The 22,530-nt window shown below is 33.6% G+C and overlaps 2 protein-coding genes across 2 annotated transcripts; both read left to right on the top strand.

The window, feature by feature from the left end:
- The first annotated feature begins 5,515 nt into the window (after positions 1-5,515).
- On the top strand, positions 5,516-11,586 carry LOC133181938 (uncharacterized). Its single transcript, XM_061316589.1, has 2 exons — positions 5,516-6,462; positions 8,812-11,586. The coding sequence occupies exons 1-2, from the start codon at positions 6,426-6,428 to the stop codon at positions 9,855-9,857; spliced, it is 1,083 nt and encodes a 360-aa protein (XP_061172573.1). The 5' UTR covers positions 5,516-6,425; the 3' UTR covers positions 9,858-11,586.
- Positions 11,587-14,962: 3,376 nt separating this feature from the next.
- On the top strand, positions 14,963-16,139 carry LOC133183406 (perlucin-like). Its single transcript, XM_061318368.1, has 3 exons — positions 14,963-15,055; positions 15,408-15,635; positions 16,091-16,139. The coding sequence occupies exons 1-3, from the start codon at positions 14,964-14,966 to the stop codon at positions 16,119-16,121; spliced, it is 351 nt and encodes a 116-aa protein (XP_061174352.1). The 5' UTR covers position 14,963; the 3' UTR covers positions 16,122-16,139.
- The last annotated feature ends 6,391 nt before the right edge of the window (positions 16,140-22,530 follow it).

Below are 22,530 nucleotides of genomic sequence, written 5' to 3' on the forward strand. Positions count from 1 at the left end.
TGTACTGAATTGATTACGGATAGTTCCGTCTACCTGATCAATTCATAGGGTTTACGGCGGGTGTGACAGGTTAACAGGGGATGCTTACTCCTCTAGGCACCTGATCCCACCTCAGGAATTTCCAGGGATCCGTGTTTTATGACTTATTCACATATTTGTATTGTTTGGAGATCGACCACTGTTCGTTTTATTTACCTTTTACATTTAAGAATGATACCTTATTTCTTGAGTGATCCTCCACTTAAAGAATATATTAAATGACAATGTTTTCTTTAAGGCTTATTCCACCATTTAATTCCCAGGGGCTAAGATTGGTATTCAATACGTGCAGTATGTTTCAAGTTCTAAAATCAGTAGAGTATTTTGATTACCTTTGTATAAAATATGCAGAAACCCTTTCATTAAAATCCCTTGGAACATTTTTTAGTCGTACGTTATATTACAGTAAAACTCCGACCTGTTTAATTTCATGTTTAATGAGAGAAACCGTTTGGGTCCTTGTATGAACTCGATCCCCTGCATTGTCAAATGTAAACCTGTTGAAAGGCAAAGAGAGGTAATTCCATCTCTAGTTTTGAACGCTTTCGTTTTAAGTATTGCTATTTTGATCGAAAAGCTTTTGCACAGTTTTTTTTTTTTTAAATTAATCCTTTTTTTATCATACGAAGAGTCACAGTGCTCCCTCGACAATTTTCACAGAAAAGATGGTGTGTCACATGGCCCCTTAGTAGATTGACAAAAAATAAATATCCGAAATTTAAGCTTATTTTTGCATATAATTAATCTTTGATATACATGTATGTACCTCCAGGAATACCACTTCTACAGAAAATATTTTATGCAAGATACATGATTTAATTTCCAGTTTCGGGTAGGGTACACTGACCCGAATAAATTCCTCTCACTTGCTTTGGTATGCTGCTCGTAGCAATTTCGGCTGCGTTTATGTAAGTAGATAATATAGAGGGTGTTGCAGAAACTCGTGATTATTCCCTAAATCGAGAAGGTCATTTAAATACCCACGACGCATGAAGAGTTATCTCTAAATATAGATAAAGCTACGTAGATTGCTTTATTTATACAGCGGGTATGTCCAGCTTGTTATAACAAAACATTTCACATTTTATGTTAATATCATGCATACATTTTCCTAAATAGACTCGCACATCATTTTGAAAGATGTACTGTAAAAAGCGTGCGTTAATATTTTTCAATATACTAGTATACAAATGTGTTCAATAATTACGCTATTGATGCAATATCCAAGAAACTCCATTGAGTCATTTCAATTTAGTTGTTTCAAGTCAAATCTGAGCCACTAATTAATAGAACAATAATGAAACGAAATGCATATGAATAAATTAAATTATTTTAAATGATAGTACTTTATTTTTTAAGACATTGCCACTAAATAATAACATTAAATGTATGTCTTATTAGTTTTAGACACAATATCAAAGAAAACATTTTAATTTTGCATTTATTTAAAATATTACCCATTAACTTTCTGACATTCTCTACCTCTCTCTTTCTCTCTCAAGAGAGTTGTTACATTATACTTCCATTATAGTGTATAAGAAAAAAATGTACATACCAGCCATGCCAGGATTCGAACCCATTCTCAGGTAAAAAAAAAAAAAAAAAAAGAATCTTCGCATAGAGGCCACACGCTTTACCACTAGAGCAGCTCCGACACTGAATTAGAGTGTGCTATTTTATGTACACACTTTTCATTTCGGGTGGATAATAATTTTTCTTCGATTTTTGTGAGTTTCAAAAATATGCCTCTTTGAAACAAAAATCGGAAATGGCAGTTTTGAAGAAAATTCCTGTCTCTTTATGCGTATATCAAATTCATTTTGTTTCAAGGAGGCAGTTTTTCAGAACAATGGGGATTCCCTATTTGAAAAACAGAAAACTTGACTTATTTTGCTATGTGACTAATTTACACTTCTTTTAATGGCAAATTGGTAGTCGATATGCATTTTGCAAACATTGTTCTACATTGTGCTGTATATTCTGTTGTATCTGAAAAAAATTAAGACCGTTTTCTGTTACTTAAAAATTTTCTTTTAAACTGCTACAGCTTTATGGAAAATAACAAAAGAACTGCAACACCCTCTTTATAGCTCTGTTAATTGTTGTGGTTTCGTATAAACTTAAACTGGTAGGTGTTTTCCTTTAAGTAAATATACCATCGATCATTATAATTTAGGATATTTTTATAGAGACTGCATTAGCTTGTACACAGGTTTTTCTTCGTGAAATAAGTTGGTCTATCTTGAGACCAGATTGCTTTGTGTTTAGACATGCTAGATGCTTTTTTCAACTTAATAGGGGAATATTACATTCCAAGTTATTTCCCACATCAGACATAAGAAAGCGTTATCTATAATTAGGTAAAGTCTTACAAATACATTGTACATTGTATGTGAAAAAAAACAAATGAAAGTTATTCTTGGCAAAGCCCGAGCACAACGGATTTTAAAACATAATTCAATTCTTCACGATAAAACACGAGTTTGACTTCGTCATTTCGAGAGCAAAGAATTAAAAAGATTCTGATCTGCTTGAATATTCCCATAAAGCAATGGACGATACAAAATCAATGTAGTCCGCAGAGCTAATAGAACATCTAGCAAACTTTCGGAAAATTCTGTTGCAATCTGAAAACAAAAGACTAAATTTCAATGATAGTTATTCTCTCAGTGATGAAAATTATTATAACTTGACAGGAATTTCTGAACCGCAGTTAAAAAAAAAATTAATGTTTAATTCGCATTTTGCGTAATAAAACGTACTCCAAGAAAACACTTGTTGGAATTCTATTAGCAATACTACGAAATGGTCTTTCAAATAATATACTAAAACTTTATTTGATATCGATAAATCTTCTTGTATTTATAAAATCACCAAGAGTGTGAGAGAAGCTATGATGACCCAATTCGACCCATGTACAGGGGCTTCGACCATATCGACAATATCTCAAGGTGAAGTGATTCGCAATCACAGTACCATATTTGCGCTGGAACTTCTTCCATCCGTTGATTCAATTACCGCTATCCCTCTTCTCGATGGAACATATATTTATATTGAAAAAAGTTCAGAATATTTTCAATGAAAGTCCTACAGTGTGTACAAAGGTAGTTCTCTTGTCAAACTAGTGATGGTTTTGGGTCCAACTTGTGGCATCCAACGGGTGCATTATTGACAACCTTGATCCGTAATTTGCAGATGAGATGAACAATGATGCCGCTATTCTAAACCAGTATTTATCCAAAAATGAAAACTATTTCAAAGTAGTCTGAGAAATGAGAATCTAGTTTTAGATTCTCTTGATGTGATCTAGTCGTTGTGATTACGAACAGATTCACCATATTTTCTGGGGAAAAACAAGTTTCTGTATCTAAAGCTAATGCATCTAGGTTATTGACCAAAATTAGATGTGCAGTTGAATCTTTAAATGGTAGATAAAATGATCGAAATTCTTAGCAAATATAGTTTCAAATACACAGAATTATGTTTATTATCGATTATGTACGTATTGTGGGATCATTGATCATTGCATTCAGACCACCCATACCGTCTGATTCTGTGAGCAATTTAGAAATGTCACACAAAATGCTCAAAAAATCAAAAAATAATGTTAACCCTTTAAGGGATATGTTTATTAATTCCTCTGGCAAACGAATATTATCAATGAAATTAACAAAAACGCGACCAGATGTTTCTGTTCTCTCAGAAGATTATCTTTGATTCCTCACCTATGGTGTATATCAAACAAAAAAGGCATTTTCTTATACACGTGAATATCTAGATGAAGACAGGGGTATGATATTTTTGTAGGAAAAATTTTGCCGAAAATAATACAGGGGAAAATATAGTTTAGACACGTATCCTCAAAATCATATTACATTGTATCTGTGGGCATATTTCGATTACGAGGATGAATTTGATACTATAAAATTTTGGTATTGCCAAAGTAAGTCGGAGTCGGGCAGTGGTCCAACATCATGATGCTTCTCTTCTTTGGTGTATAGGCATCCAGAGGCACAACAACATCACTTAACACTCAGATAATGCCAAAAAATGTGTTGGATTTATGCCAGTGAACTTGAAATAAAAGACATCACAGAGTCTTCCACATCTGCTTCATATTTGGATGTTTTACTGACTATAGACGACAAAGGCCAACTAACAACTAAATTGTTTGACAAACAAGATGACTTCAGCTTTTCCATCGTCAACTTTCCTTATTTATGTAGTAATATTCCGCTATCACCTGCATATGATGTTTATGTCTCCCAACATTTTTGCTTCTCAAGAGCATGCACTGAGTACGATCAATTTTTAAATCGAGGCAGGTTACTCACACATATGTAAGTTGATTTAACAGGGATTTCAACAACTTCGTTTTAAGTCAGTATTCCGTAAATTATATGGTCGATATAATGACCTTATAAGCAAATATCACCTATCAATGTGTCGTATTATGGCATACTTGTTTCCTACCAATTGTTAGACCTTTGTTTTTATACTAAATTTACTACGGAATGTTGTCGCTCGCGTGGCGCAGTGGTTAGAGCGTCTAGAGTCGCTCAGTAAGGTGTTGATCCTTACGTCGCAGATTCGAATCCACTGCGGGACGTGGACACCGATCCTTCGGATGAGACCGTTTCAACCGAGGTCCCCTGTCGCAGTAGGTGCTGGCACGAAAAAGATCCCTCCCTACTGAGAGGTCGTAAGTGCCGAGTACAGGTCTAAATTTGCAGATCTCCACCAGCAAGTAATGGCGTCTCAAGGGAGGTTTAACACACAAACAAACAAAAGCATTATCACCTGCATATGGAGTTCATATTTCCTAATTGACTCGATACGCTAGAGCATGTTCTACGTACAAACAATTTCTAAAACGAGACAAGCTATTGACAAATAAGCTGATGATACAAGGATGTCAGCAGTTATTTTAAGGCAACGTTTTGCAAATTCTACTGCCGATACAATGACCTTGATAGCAAATACAATCTATCATTTAGTTGAATATTAACTAAGGCTTTTCTTACAAATTGTCAGGCCATTATTTTCACACTTTTGCACGATCATGGCAAAGAGCAAGCGGCGGATGACGGATGTGACTAGTCGACAGGAGAGGCTATTTGGCACCTGGTCCCAAATCTAATGTTCTTAGATATCCTTGTTTGCTCTGTTCCCAATTTGTATTGTTCGGATGGACTTTGAGCTTGATTACTGTTCGTTATCGTCATATTTTACACACTGTATTTTCAACATACAATATAATACAATAGAAACGTCACATTGGATATTGGTTAAAACTGTTTTATTTTTTTCTTTATAATCGTTTTCATTTTTGGGACAGTTTCCCTGGACAGAGTACCAAATTATACAATGAACTCTAGAAAAAAATCTTTTGCAGACGTTTATGACCAACTAACAACTATATGACAAACGGGATGACCTCCGAGTAAGCTTTTCCATGGCCAATTTTTACTTAAGGCTTATGAGAATAAGCTAAGTTTATGTTGAAAAGAATACCGTAACTTTAACATCTACCAGGTTAGGTTCTGATGGTTACATTTAATTTGTTCAACGATTCTGATTGGATGTTATTTATAAACTAGATTCAGTGGCAGAGTGGATTGTAAACAGAAGTCTAATATTTATTGCCCGTTTTCCACGGTCTTAAAATTCTAATTGTGACTGTGCATTGCGTGTACAGAATTATGTGAGATATGTGAACAATTTTAATACAGAAGTTGTATGTTTCCGTGATTTATAAACTGTAATCGTAGTTTGGAATTCAGAGACAGTTATCTCACAATGGCGGATGGTAATTCAAGACCGCGCACTCGCCAGCGTCCATTACAAAATATGTCAAGTCGATGGGACGCTACTAACGTAAACAATTGGACAACTACACAGTTTCAAGAAGAACTTCTAAAATTAAACATTCGTGTCCCTGCTAATATTGGAAAGGCGACTCTTAGAAAACTCTACTTGGAAAATGTAAACAGAACCCCCACGGTGAGAGAACGGCGGGAAAATGACTCGTCCCAAAATAGTCATCCTGATGAGCTTCCTAATTCCTCGACAGAAACACCCATTGTGTCCCAGTCTGAAGAAACTTCCAATATCGGAACATCTACACATACCGAGTTTACCGACCAGACCGTCCAACGTGCTCAAACGCATATGAATTCGGGCTCGGAATCCTTGCGTAAAAATTCCAACATGGCCGCCAGTGTAAATAATCAAGTAATCAGCGGTATGCTGAATACTATGAACACAATGCAACAAACCGTTATGGGTCTACAACAGACAGTGCTCCGACTGATGTCAGATAAGACGGGAAATACAGGAAATAGCACAATGACACGGGTAATTCACTGGACACGGCGTATGCGGCCATGAGGAGCCAGACTGTCCCAGCAACTCAGAATACAGGTGGGTATAGATTACCTCAGACAGAATTTGGTGTCCCCTCTGAAAACCTAACGCATTTAGACATTCTTGGGGATAAATTCAGACAGAAGATATGGGGGGGGGGGGAAGACGTGAATTTAGCAGTATTGCTAATACCCAAATATGAGACAGAAAAGACGAAGAATATCACAATAAACTTGTTAAAATATGAGGATCCTCGACTCCATAAACAATTGACTATATCCGAATTTATTACTGCATTCGGACGATACAAGAGAGTCATGTGTCAAAAGTACCCTGAAAGGCAAGTTGAACTGGACAGGTACGAGGCTAACATAGCGGATATTCATAACGTTTATGGTCAAAAGTTCTATGATTACCATTACCAGTTTTCTGCCAGAGCAGCCACAGCACTAAGAGACCATAATGTTAAGGTGGATTGGTCAGTTAAGGACTTGAATCTTATGATGATAGTGATGGGAAATGCTCAAGCCAATACCTGTAATACATGTTCATCAACCTTACACATGTCTGCTTTCTGTCCAAAAATATCTGAAAGTAGAATTCCAGTGATTACTTCATCTCCGTCACAAAACCCGAAGTCATCATCAATGGACAGATATGGACGACCAAGGACCATAATAGATGGGAAAGAAGTGTGTAATAACTTTAACGAAAACAAATGCAAAAGACAAAATTGCCAGTTTGAACATCTGTGCACAACATGTCATTCTAAGGACCATGGATCCTCATTATGTAAGAATGTTTCCAGAGTCCAGCCTAAGGTTGGAAAAAAGTGACTAGAAAACAGGACAATGATGACAGATGATCTCCTAACAACGCCTGTAAGCATTAAAGTTTTAACACATGAACTTTTCCATCATCCTGACAAAGAATTTGCGAAATATTTGTGTGATGGTTTTACTTATGGCTTTGATACTATGATTTCTAATGCAGATGCTGATTCAGAAACCTTAGAATGTAGAAATCTTCTGTCGGCTAGAAATCAGCCAGAAATAGTAGATAAATTAGTGAAGACAGAAGTGGAAAAAGGTTTCGTGGTAGGTCCACTAGAGTCACTTCCATTCCCAAAATACAGAGTAAGCCTAATAGGCGTGGCAATTGGGAAATATTCAGGGAAACCAAGGCTTATCATGGACTTATCATCCCCTCATGATAACGAGCATCATGCCAGTGTCAATTCCATGATAGATAAAGAAAACTGTTCTCTGTCTTATGTTAAAATAGATGACGCCATACGAATTATTCAGACTCTAGGACGTGGGACCACTATGTGCAAAACAGACATTTCCGATGCCTTTAAACTTGTCCCGGTTCTACCCGAACAGTGGCATATGTTTTGTTTCAAATGGAGATCACAATATTATTACTATACAAAATTATCATTTGGTTGCAGATCAAGTCCAAAGATATTTGACAATCTTTCACAAGCAGTGTGCTGGATAGCGTATAACAATTATGGAATCAAATATATTCTACATCTATTAGATGATTTCATCACTTTCGAACATCCTGAAAATGACGGTGAAACAAACATGAATTTGTTGTATTATATCTTTCAAACTCTCAATATACCAATGGCTCTGCATAAAACCGAAGGACCTACCACGTGCTTAGAGTATTTAGGCATCATTTTAGACTCACAGTTAATGGAAGCCAGACTCCCAAATGAGAAATTCCAAAGAATAACAGAATTCCTTCACAAATTTCAATCACGCAAATCTTGTACGAAGAGAGAACTTCTGCAGCTACTGGGCCATTTGAACTTCGCCAGCCGTGTCATCCTCCCAGGAAGGTCTTTTGTTTCCCATCTTATTGCCCTATCCACCACCGTTAAACAACTGCATCATTATGTGAAAATAAACGAACAATGTAGGGAAGACATGCAAATGTGGCTGAGTTTCTTAAGCAATTGGAATGGCATTAATCTATTTTATAGTATGTCTCAGATTACATCAGAGGAACGAACTAAATCTTTATACAGATGCTTCTGCAACGGTAGAATATGGAGGGTTCTTTAAAGGAAACTGGTTCTCCGAGCCTTGGACAGATGAAGTTAAACAATTATGTGATAGTGATACAGAATTATCAATTGCTTTCTTTGAGTTATATCCCATTGTTGTAGCTTCCATTCTCTGGGGTCATATGTGGAAGAAACAAAGAATAGTTTTTATGTGTGACAATTCGGCAACGGTAGCAATCTTAAATAACGGAAGATCAAAGTCTGTACATATTATGCCGTTAATGAGACGATTAACTCTTGTGTCTGCTCAACATAATTTTGTATTCTCTTCAATTCATGTTCCTGGTAAACAAAATACTATAGCAGATGCTTTATCACGTTTACAGATTTCGAAGTTTCGCAGTCTGGTACCCAGTGCCCAAGAGCATGCAACCAAAGTACCACCACCCAAAGATGTTTTGTGGAGCTCGAAGACGTAGTACAACAATTATGGACAAATGCCGTAGCACCAAGCACAAGATCCACTTATAGGTCTGCGTTCCATATGTACGTTCAATTTTTATTGATGTCATGTGCCATTTCTAGTGCATATACTTCGGACATCCCAGTGACTGAAGACTATTTGATATACTTTGTAGCTCACTGTGTTAGTAGGCTTAAGCTAAGCTTTTCAACCATTAAGCTGTATTTGTGTGGTATTAAATTTATATGTCTTGAAAGCAACATTGCTTACCCAGATGTCACCAATCTGTCTCGACTTAAAGCATTGTTAAATGGTGTCAAACGAATGCAGTTACCATCTTGTAAGCTAAGACATCCTATAACTTTTGACATACTGAAAAAAGTTTGTATATATTTTCGTAGAACAGAAAGTTTTAGAAATTTTATGTTAGAAACTGTATGTACTATAGCATTTTTTGGTTTTTTAAGGTGTGGGGAATTTACCATTAAGGATTCTTTTGACCCCACAACAAACTTATGTGTTAGTGACCTTAGTGTTCTAGAAAGTTGTGTATTGTTAAATCTTAAGATCTCAAAAACTGATCCTTTTAGAAAAGGAATTACAATTAAACTGTTCCCCACAAGCAACATAATATGTCCATTTTCAATATGTTGTAAATATTTAAAAGCACGCTGTTCCTTGCCCTTTTCAGCCAAGCAACCATTATTTGTAAATAGCGATGGAAATGCTCTAACAAGAACTGAATTTATTTCTGAACTTAAGCATGCTCTTAAATGTATTGGATGTAATTCAGATGTATATAATGGACACTCATTCAGGATAGGGTCAGCAACCACTGCAGCTGCTGTCCATATGGAAGACCATTTAATCAAGGTGTTAGGTAGATGGTCTTCTGATGCTTATTGTAGATATATTAGAACACCAGAAACTGTTTTACGAGAGGCACAAAAGTCAATGACAACTGTTTAATACCTTGTCACCTGACACTTATTTTCAGTTTTAGGTTTAGTTGACCTTTGTCAGATAATTGCATACAATTTTCGTTTTTTCAGCATTAAGAACTTTTATGTTTTATATTAGGATGTACATGTATATCATTTCTATTCAGTATTATTAATATTGCATTTTTGGGGGCACTCAGCTTCATTTCGATTGCAACTACATTCACCTGAGTTTTGGCCATCATTTAATAATTTTTTACCATATATATATATTATTAAATTTTAAACCCCCAAAAAATCATGTAACTTGTTTTAAATAGCTTATATTCCGGCTCTTGTTACCTAACTATGAAGTGGCTTTCATTTCGGCATGCTGAGAGAAATATCTCACTAAATTCATAGAGAGGCTACACCGAGTTTATAAGCATCATCTTCCAGACATTCTCTTCCGGCTCTTGTATCCTGGAACCAGTCCATCTTTCAGTCTACCACACCGAGTTGAGTACTACGTGCTCTTCCGGATCTTGTCGGTCAAACATGACTGGTCTCCTATGCTGCTACACCGAGTTGAGTTTTGTCTTGGAAGTTGAACCTCAATCTCAAAGCACACCAGTTTCACCGAGTTGACTGGTACATATATCTGTACCTTTCTTCCGGCTCTTGGGACTGGTTCCGCTGTTCTGAGGATAGGGTTTTTAACTGATTAAAACTATGAGAAGCTGAGTCTGCCCCTATTTCTGCCAAAGTATATATATGTATTTCAATGTTATTTGATGTTTTTGTATTGGAAGTTATTTGTGGAATGTTTAAATGTTAGACTTTGAATAAATGTTTTAACCTACTATACTATTTTATCTTTTCAACATAAATTAAGGCTTATGAGAATAAGCTAAGTTTATGTTGAAAAGAATACCGTAACTTTAACATCTACCAGGTTAGGTTCTGATAGTTACATTTAATTTGTTCAACGATTCTGATTGGATGTTACTTATAAACTAGATAAAGTGGCAGAGTGGATTGTAAACAGAAGTCTAATCGCCACCACCCCTACGCATCTCCATATTTTTCATTTTCATGTAAAATGCTTATTCATATATATTTTCATTCCCAAATTGGGTAGACTCAGCCTTTTATTCATCATTTAATAATTTTTTACCATATATATATATTATTAAATTTTAAACCCCCAAAAAATCATGTAACTTGTTTTAAATAGCTTATATTCCGGCTCTTGTTACCTAACTATGAAGTGGCTTTCATTTCGGCATGCTGAGAGAAATATCTCACTAAATTCATAGAGAGGCTACACCGAGTTTATAAGCATCATCTTCCAGACATTCTCTTCCGGCTCTTGTATCCTGGAACCAGTCCATCTTTCAGTCTACCACACCGAGTTGAGTACTACGTGCTCTTCCGGATCTTGTCGGTCAAACATGACTGGTCTCCTATGCTGCTACACCGAGTTGAGTTTTGTCTTGGAAGTTGAACCTCAATCTCAAAGCACACCAGTTTCACCGAGTTGACTGGTACATATATCTGTACCTTTCTTCCGGCTCTTGGGACTGGTTCCGCTGTTCTGAGGATAGGGTTTTTAACTGATTAAAACTATGAGAAGCTGAGTCTGCCCCTATTTCTGCCAAAGTATATATATGTATTTCAATGTTATTTGATGTTTTTGTATTGGAAGTTATTTGTGGAATGTTTAAATGTTAGACTTTGAATAAATGTTTTAACCTACTATACTATTTTATCTTTTCAACATAAAATGTATATATTATTTTAGTAATATTCCACTATCGCCTGCATATGGTGTTTAAGCTTCCTAACGTATTCGGTACTCTAGAGCAAGCTCTGTGCACAATCAACTTTTAAAACTGAGGCAGAATACTGACAAATAAGATGATGTTAAAGGGCTTTCAAAACGTCTCAATCAAAGTCAGCATTTTGAAAATTCCTGGGTCATTATAATGCTCTTGTTAGCAAATACATTTATTTTTCCATTAAAAAAAATCATAAGATTATAATTTTTTTTAAATTTTAGAATCTTAAAAAAGCATGATGGTCATAACTTTTATATATACGGAATATAATAAACCATATAGTACGATGCCGTTAAAGACCAGAAAGAAATATAATTCGGACGAATTTTGATATATATTTTAAAAAATAAGGTACTGCAATAGTTCTGACTAAGTTTGTTCTTCGCTCGGATATATGTTATCTGTGTGGACATGTAAGTTCTTCCTTTGGACAAATTAAATAAATTTTTATGAAATTGTTTTTGATCGGAATTCTTCGGACGAACTTGATATTTGCTCGGACAACTTAGCTAATTACATGTACATATTTGTCGAAAAGATTTGATGCTTCTTTATTCAAGATTTATCATTACTCTGATAAAGGGGAGCATCCAGAAAATCTGAGGTGGTACATATCAGCACATTGATTAACTGGGCAGGCAAATACAAAGAAGGACGTTTCAAAGTATAGTGAGCTATGCAGGTATTAAAGAAACAGTCAGTATTCTAAGGCCACAGAGTTGAGAGGTACAATAGGAATATGTTAAATATTTCTGTTATTTGTTTCCATATTTGTATTTCTTATCTAAAGATAGGTAAAACTTCAGAGTTCAAAGAAAGGGCGATGCTCATTTTGGACAACATCGGATTGCCAAAAGCTTAAAAACAACCAAAATTGGTCCTAGTGCATTAAATGTACATTTCCATGTGGAATTAAACGACTATTAGCTCTATTCAAGGCTATAAAGAGTACTTATAGGATCTGATTTCTATTTTCCAAAATCCAATGACTGGAAAGGTTTTACAATTTTACTTCCTTCAATCTGTTGGTGAGTAGGCATTTTTTTCTGCTATTTAACTATTATATATATCATATTGTTTTGTTCAGCAAGTATATACACACTTAATATGACTGCGTAAATTAGCTTTTGTTTTGAGAAATTATCGGAACTGTAAAATGTCCAATGTTGATATGTATTAAACATTTTAATTATAGTATACAGTGCAATTTTATAAACAAGTAAAAGCTTATATATGTCATAATAAATAGAATCAATCCTTAAGTGTTGGTAGTGTGGGCGTGCCCTGTAGGATGGACTAAACATGGCCCCGCCTGTTACCACATGGGACCAGAGGAGGAATCTTGGTTTGATGGGATGGTATGTACGAGCACATGTCTGAGAGGTGTCATGTGTATTTATAAGTAGTGTAATCTTTTCAGTTTAGAGGGGTATTAAGCCGAATATTTTAACTTGATTACATGTATTAAATATTTCAACACGGTACATGTACCTCTAAAATAGGTTCGATGTATGAAGACGTGTATAATCATCAGTAAAGAGCAACTAAATTTCCATAGGAAATACTACTATCATTCCAATAACAGCGTGTCAGTTTGCTTGATCGACCGTAGTATAATTTCGCAAATTAATTACCATATTATCCATCGATAGGATGTTTGATTTCAATGAAATCAATACCACTTTGCATATGAAACACAAATACCTGCAATACCACTGATAATACTGGCAAATCACATTGCATGATTCTTTACGAGTACGGCATTTGTTGTAAGCACCAACACGTGGTCAGTCAAATCCCGTTTTCTGCATATGTTATAATATTTGGTTGATTAAATATTCCTAGTACAAGGAGAAGACCTTTTAAAGATTTTGATTTATTACAAAAAAGCGCTAGAGTTTCTTGGACATCTAAATTGAAACTCTAGCGCTTTGTTGTGTGAATCAAACGTTCTGTAAAAATCATTTTTAGCTATCAATTGCATACCGCACCCATGTAATAAAACTCAGGAGTGTTACTTTACTAGTTTTCATGTACATGTTCTTATAATATTTTTATCCGGTCAATTCACGACACGTACATGTATGATCAAAGGTAGTAAAACAGGCTTTGACTGACCACGTGTTGCTGTTTTCTTCCGTAGTAAACAATCATTCAAAGTGATCGATGGTGAATACTCTTGGTGGTATTTGGAAGTCCAGTGTTTTATATTTTGATTGATTGATTTATTTTTATTTAATATATTTTGATGCAGGAGCACAATGAAAACTAGCTACTTGCTAATTGTGTAATCCTGGATAAATAAAGATTATAATTATTATATATAAGGTACTGTGCATTTTTTAAGCTAACCAGCCAATCAACGAGTAATATAGTAATCAAGGTGTAAAAATTTAGCACGCTTGATCAAGCAAACTGACACACTGTTATTTGAATGATATCTCTCTTTTATGTCTGGTGTATATGAAATATATGGAGATAACGAACAGTATTCAACTTCAAAAGTCCATTAAACAATACAAATTTTGGAGCAGAGCAAACACGGACCTCTAAAACATCAGAGGTGGGATATATATATATATATATATATATATATATATATATATATATATATATATATATATATATATATATATATATATATATATATATATATATATATACCGGTATATATATATATATATATATATATATATATATATATATATATATATATATATATATATATATATATATATATATATATATATAAAGCACATTTTACAACAACTCTTAAGCTAACATAACTGCCCTAAGTGAAGAAATATTTAATATAGAAAGCACAAAGAAATTCACTTTTTATAAGGATACCCACTTCCGCCCCAGCCCGGGGTTGAACTCTCGACCTACGGAATCTGTTTCCTAGCAGTACAGGAACAGCGCACCAGACCGCTCGGCCATCTAGACAAGTCAAAAAACTTCTTCACGGTCATTGAGAATGGAAGTGAGATACAGTTATTTGGACATTAGTTTATTATTTGGACATTAGAGGATCTTTACCGATACACATTGTGATGAAATTTAATTTTATTTATAAAGCACATATTACAACAACTCTTAAACTAACATAACTGCCCTAAGTGAAGAAATATTTAATATAGCAATCACAAAGAAATTCAATTTTAATTTATAAGTGTTAGTTTAAGAGTTGAAGTGTGTATCCCTATAAAAAGTGATATTCTTTGTGCTTTCTATATATATATATATATATATATATATATATATATATATATATATATATATATATATATATATATAATTTTTTTTTAAAGAAAATGTGTCAAATTCATGGATCCAGCCTCGCAACAGTGTTAAGTCAAGAAGAACAGAATTTTATTGTAGGCCTTATGAAACAATCACACAGTAAGTTTCGGAAAAAAATGACTGTCTACAGATGCTCATTTCACAGACAGTTTTATAATTTTGCAATGTAAAAAGGCTATTGATAAAAAACCAAATGTCTATCACATAACAATTTTCGCAAAAATAAGGTAATTATAAAAAAAGGAAAAGGAAGAATGCCATTTTAAGTTGAATTAATGTAAATGACTTGTAGATTTTATACGACCTCCCTTACATTGTCATGACAAGCATATACGTACAGCACCGTTTTGAGATGGATTGGTCCAGTATTTGTATGATATATGTAATTTGATGCCTTTGATTGGTCCAGTATTTGTATAATATATGTAATTTGTCTAACTGTAAATTTCAGACAGTGTTGTTTGGTTAGGTGGGACTGATTGGACTTTAGAAGGCACCTTTGTCTGGGAACCGTATGGGGACAAAATGAGTTACACACATTTCGGTCATGGGGAACCAAACAATGGAAATGGGCGTGGTCACGAAAATTGTCTGTTGATTGACGGTTCCTCACATAAAGGCTACGCCTATGTCTGGGATGACAGAGACTGTGATGATTCGCACTATTATATTTGCAAACAAATGTAAAATTACATCTAAGTTTTATAATCTTTTTTGAATGATAATCTCTTTTCATTTTCATTTCATATGGGGTAAAATACAGAATATAATTATGTAACTTTATATTTCATATGATAGACTCTTTCGAAACAAACAATCCAAAGGTGCTTGATAACAGGATTTGGTATCCCCCCCCCCACCCCCGTTAGTTTTCCTAAATCAGATTCCCCTTACACATGGCGTGATTTCAAATCAAAAGTCATTGAATGAAAATCGTTTGTATATAAACTGAAATTATACAGAAATATTTATGAAATGTTTGTTTTCAGTCATTTTTAAACCTTTGGTATTGAATTAATGGTTAACATTTCATAAGTGAATCGAAATATTCATTTTCAAAAGTCTTAGAAAAAGGGATGGGATGTACAAATGTATGTTGTAAAGATATCATAATTGTTGTCTTTTAATTGTTTTGTAGGGACGATATAACTGGAAACTTAATTGGTTGACCACTGTCAAAATTATTTCTATACACGATCGCGATGTTTTTGAAATAAACTTGAAAAAGAGAATTGTTCATTATGATATGAATATCAAACAAATAGCGACCGGTTATTAAATTATTATTAAATTCAAGACTTTATTTAGTTGTATTTATTTTATCAATACGCAACACATTATCGTATCATGAAACGGAGTATTCTTTCTAATGTTTCAACTATAAGAACAGAGGAACGAGATCAATATTAAGTTTAGCAGAATTAGTATTAATAACTTAGTTTGTTATCATATGTGGGTGTAAAGACAAATAATGACCCCCATAGAATAATGACCGGGGGTCATTTTTCGCCATAGAATAATGACCCCCAGTCATTATTCAACGGCGAAAAATGACCCCCGGTCATTACTCGGCGTCGAAAAATGACCCTTTTGCCCGTAGAAAAAGTGTCATCATCCTAAAAATCTGCACACCCTACGTGACGAAAAATGACCCCCGTAGAATAATGACCCCTTGTGCATTAAAGTTGAAATTTTTAGGGGGCAAAAAAATAAAATAAATCAAGAGACATGTTGGCCAAAATGCTTACCTGAGCATGTCAGGCATGGCATCGAAAGGGGAAATGGGCATTATAAGAGGCAAAAATGACAAGTTACCTTAGAAAAATCTTTGATGAACCCCTAAAAAAGTTTATTGATGTAAGGGGGATTTCCTTTTTCTCTACTCTATCAAAAAGTTGAGGGTAGGGCAACCAAACTTGCAATTAACATTTTCAAGCGAAAAAAAATTAAAAATTACGTTCATGAAAATGGAAGGGGGAGGACACCCCACCCAACCCCTGATTCTATGCGCCTGAATGTTATGTTCACCTTGTCAACTAAAGTATGAGAGATTTTTTTAACTATACTATATAAAAAAGAGGGGCTGTTTACAAGACTTTAAATGAACTTTTTCAAACTATAAATTGCTAAAATTTACATTCAGAAAAAGTGGGGGGGGGAGGGTATACCTCCCTCTTCTCTGATTCTTTGTGCCTGAATATTATGTCAACTAGAGTGGAATTCGGATGGAGGTGAAATAACTTTTCAGAAATCTTTTCAATCTATTTTTAGTTCAGTGTAGGAAAAATAAATTCTTATGGTCACCTTGAAGGTCAATAAAATAGTCTGTATTTAATAATAAATTGAAAACATTAATGTACTTCAATATAAACTGTATTGAAATGTTTCCATATTGATGTGACAAATGTATCACTGTTTTAAAGTGCATTTTAAAAAAAAAAAATATTCCTCTTACATGTATTTATCCTATTCTTAGACGACCATGTTAACAGACTTGAATGTACATTATACTGCATGGGATTCTTCTTTATTGCTTCTATATATTTGAAAAGAAATTCCCATGGACCACTTTTTAGAAATAAAATTGAATGCACATTATACGATTGTGTACGAGACATGCAGAAATTTTATGTCCTTCTTATGTTTGCTACGTCTGCTTCATATTTGGACGTTCTTCTGACTATAGACGATAAAGAACAACTAAATTGTCTAACAAACGGGAGGACCTCAACTTTTTCCATCGTCAACTTTCCTTATTTATGTAGTAATATTCCGCTATCATTTGCATATTATGTTTAAAGGTGCTTAGACACAGATTTGAAGTTAATATTTTCTCAAGTTTTCTGTATAATATCACGACTTATATATTGCAATAGCATTTCACACGAAAATAAAATTAAAAACTTATTTTATCTGGAAATTATTGGAACTAAAAATTCCTGGACGCGTTTGATTAACACATCATTGCACTTTCACAAATGTTATCTTTATCCTTAATATTTAAGAGAAGAAGCAATTTTGTTGTGTATTAATGAAAAATATTACATCTATCATCTAGAAAATTCAAAGTAGAAATGTGCAAAAGCAAACCCCCTCATTAATATCGTCAGCCCGTGCTCAGTATTGTGTACAGAGTTTAACAAATTGAATACACCCGTGAAACGTAAACTGTTTTTGTAAACAGGGCACGAGCTCTGTTATTGTTAATGTTTACGATTCACCGGGTGTGTTCAATTCTTAAAGTCTGCACACACCACTGAGCACGGACTGACAATACTGTGAGTGGGTTTTTCTTTCGAACATTTCTACTCTGAATTTTCTGGATTATAGTTTTAATATTTTTCATCAATACATAACAAAATTGCCACTTTTCTCAAGTGTTAAGAATAAAAATTAAAATTTGTGAAAGTGCAAGGATGTGTCAATCAAACGCGTCCAGAAATTTGAAGTTTCAATAACTTCGAGATGAAATAAGATTTTTATTATATTTGAGCATGAAATGCTATAGCAACATATAAGTCATGAAATTATACAGAAAATTTGAGAAAATATTAACTTCAAATCTGTGTCCAAGCACCTTTAAGTCTACCAACTTATTCGATACCCAAGAGCACGATTAATTTTTAAATCGAGGCAGGCTACTGACAGATACATGTGAGTTGATGTTACAGGGGTTTCAACAACCTCGTTTAAAGTCAGAATTTCGTAAATTCATTGGTCGTATCAATGACCCTGTCTACAAATATAACCTATAAATGGGTCAATTAATTTGCCTTTGCTTTTATACTAATTTCGACAACGGATTATCACGTTTACCTGATTTATTCATAGGGCTTATGACGGATGTGAGGGGGCAACAGGGGATGTTTACTCTTTCGAGGCACCTGATCCCACCTCTGCAATTTTCAGGGGTCCTTTTTTATGCCCTGTTAACAGAATTGTTTGTGGATATTTTTAAATCATTACTGTTCATTATCTTCACCTTTTTTCATTAGGAAATATATCCACGGTATGTCGTTCGCATGAGATATTATGTCATTTTATTATGTCAAATGATATCATCATTTTTCCTTCACTTTTTAGAAAAGTTAATCGTACTCAAAGCATGCTGAATACTTTGGTAGACATGTTTACCACTGAAAAGCCAGAACATCCCGCTTGTCTATTATTTAGCTAGGTATGTCTATATTCGGTCAAATATCCAGATATGAAACAAATGGAAGACAGTCATAAAGGGAGATTATGTTAAGTGTTATATAACCAATAGTAGCCATTTTGTGATTTTTAATATGTGCTGAGAACACAATAAGCTTAAAAGATAGAAATATGCTGTTAATGTAGTGCTGTTTTATTGCATTTTAATTGACCGTTCGTCCAGTGTTGGTCAATAAGGGCATGAAGAAGAATTAAACATTGAGATTCAAACTTTGGCATCAATCATTATAAATCATTATAAATTTTGTATCACTTTGTTGGAAAAGGGGTCATTTTTCAACCGGGTTCTGTTTTTTATAGGACGCACATATAAAAAAAAAATGACTCCTAGGGCTCTTTTTCTACAAAAAATGATTTTTTTTCTACGGCTGGGGGGTCATTTTTTTTTCGTTGAAAAATGACCCCCCGGTCATTATTCTATGGGGGTCATTATTCGTCTTTACAGGGGCAATCTTTTTAATAAAAATCATTGCTGAAGATAAAAAAAAATATAATGGGATCATAGTATTCCATCAGTTTTAGATTCATTTCTCTTAAAAGAGTCCTTTGTAGTGTAATAGTAATACTGTTTGTGTAAATATCTATATTGTTACAGCATGATCTTAATACTCAAGATGTACCCGATTTATTCTTTTTTGAATTTAGCTTCACAAAAACATGTGTAAGGTACAAATTCGAAAAAGACAAAAACTGATACTGAAGGTTTTTTTTAAATGTCTTAAAACGCAAAAGTCCAGCAAATTAAGGCGAAAGAGCAAGGTTCACAAAGCCAATTTGGCCCAGTAAATTTCTGAAAAATCAAAACTCTCATTCTAGATGACACAACATTAGATATCACTTGGACACTTGGTGACTGCATATCTATTGAAAATGACAAAATATTCTCACTAGTCCTTGTGTTACGACGTCATGAATTTCGTCAAATCCTGAAATTTTCCTGAAAACTGCCAAAAGTTTAATAATTTGCATAGAGCGAAACCTCTGATCCAGAATGTGCAATTATATGATGAAAGAACTTTGCCTATAGGTTTTAAAAATATGTTCTTTTTTTTTTTTTTTTTTTTTTTTTTTTTTTTTGGCTGGTTTCATATTTTAATTCTTTGGTGAAAATACTCAGAAACACCAAAGAATTAAAATACAGTGCAGTTTCACACAATCTGTTTTTAATACATGGATTCGGAGGAAACTTTGTTAAAGAAATTATAATCACTAAGTATCCACTTTATATTGGTGTTTAAAATAGGTCGTTGGTCTTGATCAATGTATTTGTATATAGAGAGGGTCATTCTGTACATAAAGTGTACTTAGTTCTTTTAGTATATTTGTGCGAAAGTTTTCATACATATGTATGTGGATATATTGATATTTATGTTTGTTTTTTAAATGTCTATTATGGCATATTTCTGCAATCCAGATAATTTTTGTTAACATAAGAAATCGCGTCAAGTCAAGATAATTATTTCGTCAGGTCAAGATAACTTGATGGTTTTGTCAAGATACAATAAAATTTCTATCTCGTCTAGTCAGGATAAACAACCACATTCTTTTTTCCGATAGCTATTTTTGACGCGATATCTTATGTTGACATAAATTATGTGGATGGCATAATTCAATCTCATTAAAATTATTAAAATTTTCATTAGATTGGGCATAATTGTAAATAGTACATGTAATTAAGGAAAAAATCATTGGTTGGTTTACTTGTATTTTATTTTATTTGTTCCAACTGAATTCATTTGAAATTATGCGTGAAATACTTATTAGAGTAACAATTTTATAGAAGAGATCTGCGTATTTCATTAGAAAATGACCGAGGCACCCGTAGAACGTCTTCTATTTAGATAGCTATATATATGTATATACAGTTATCGTGACTGCAATTCTGAAGAGGCAGTATTGTCAACGCAACAATTTTGTCATGATAAAAGATAAATCATTGTCATGTCAAGATAGGTATAACAAGAAAATGTGATAGCTCTTCGTGACTAGAAAAGATAAAAGTTGGTGTATCTCAACAAAACCAGCTAGTTATCTAGATCTTGACCTGAAGAGATTTCTTATGTTGACAAAAAATATATGGATGTCATAAGTATGCCACCATATACGCCGAATTCAAACTCGTCTAGTCAAGTATCACATTTTGTTTTGATAGATATCTTGACATGATATAGTGTATCTTGTATCCTGATACATCGAACTCTAACCCGTCTAGTCATGCTATCAAATTTTGTTTTGATAGCTATCTGGACATGATGGTAATTTATCTTGTATCGTGACAAAATTGTTGCGTGGACAAATACATGTACTACCTCTTCAAAATTGAAGTCACAAGAACTGTATAAACATATATTATATTATAAATGTAATGTTTGCTTGCTAAATATCTATATTTTTATTGATATTTTCAGGGAGGGGATACTTACCTGATCCCACCTCTGATGTTTTTAGAGCTCAAACTTTGCTCGTTTTGAATATAAAGCATAGATTTCAGTGTATGTAGGAATTTTCTCTCAGACATTTTCTTATTTTGTAATCTACATTTCATCTTATACATAGTGAAGCTAATAAAGGCTAACAAATTATTCAAAAGCAAAGTTTTTTCACTACTTTCATTATAAAATCCAAGTACAATTAATTTTTAAGTAATATCAAATTTTAGAAAAAGGCTCATATGAGTTTAATAATTTTACAATCAAACAGGAGATGTTTTGTATCATCTTTAATTTCACAATTTCACACAAAGGAGAAATATCTTTATTCCACTTGCTTACAGAACCATTGTTGTTCAAAATACCATGTAATAATTTATAATTAAATTCTGATATTCTCTTCTAGTATATATTCAAAATCTTGCCTTTATAGATATTTTTTCATATAAAGCCATCCAGCATATTATTTTTTTTCCATCTGTTTTCAAACAATGTTTTTCAATAAAAATTGAGTAATAAGAATTGCTTCTTATCTCTCGTGCTGATTTTACAGCATTATTTTTATATAAAAAAAAAAATGTAAAATTGGTTTTAGTTTCACGTATTTAGCATAAAACAGTCAAAATTTGGTTTAAAATCTTTAACAGCTTTTTCAAGCATATAATATTCACATAATATATTATTTTTTCTATTCAATTTGTTCAAGAAATAATTGATACAACTGTATAAATTTCCCCTGATTCGTCAAATATATCTTTAATGTATAAAATATCACTTTGTATCCAATTTTTAAACCACAGGGGTTTTGATTGATTGATTGTATGTTGTTTTACGTCCCATTCGAGAATTTTTCACTCATATAGAGAGGTCACCATATACCGGTGAAGGGCTTCAAATTTTGACCTTTACTCGGCACTCAGGGCCATTGAGCAGT

Source organism: Saccostrea echinata, unplaced genomic scaffold (genome assembly GCF_033153115.1).
Source record: "Saccostrea echinata isolate AGI-Se365-2 ecotype Australia unplaced genomic scaffold, CSIRO_AGI_Sech_v1 ptg000009l, whole genome shotgun sequence".
NCBI classification, from domain to species: Eukaryota; Metazoa; Mollusca; class Bivalvia; order Ostreida; family Ostreidae; genus Saccostrea; species Saccostrea echinata.

Bases quoted from the DNA above. Each gene is read 5' to 3' on its own strand.
- LOC133181938 (XM_061316589.1), top strand. From the start codon at position 6,426: ATGAGGAGCCAGACTGTCCCAGCAACTCAGAATACAG. The intron at 6,463-8,811 runs GTGGGTATAGAT...TCACGTTTACAG, and splicing joins CCCAGCAACTCAGAATACAG to ATTTCGAAGTTTCGCAGTCT.
- LOC133183406 (XM_061318368.1), top strand. From the start codon at position 14,964: ATGTGTCAAATTCATGGATCCAGCCTCGCAACAGTGTTAAGTCAAGAA. The intron at 15,056-15,407 runs GTTTCGGAAAAA...AATTTCAGACAG, and splicing joins ATGAAACAATCACACAGTAA to TGTTGTTTGGTTAGGTGGGA. The intron at 15,636-16,090 runs GTAAAATTACAT...ATTGTTTTGTAG, and splicing joins TATTATATTTGCAAACAAAT to GGACGATATAACTGGAAACT.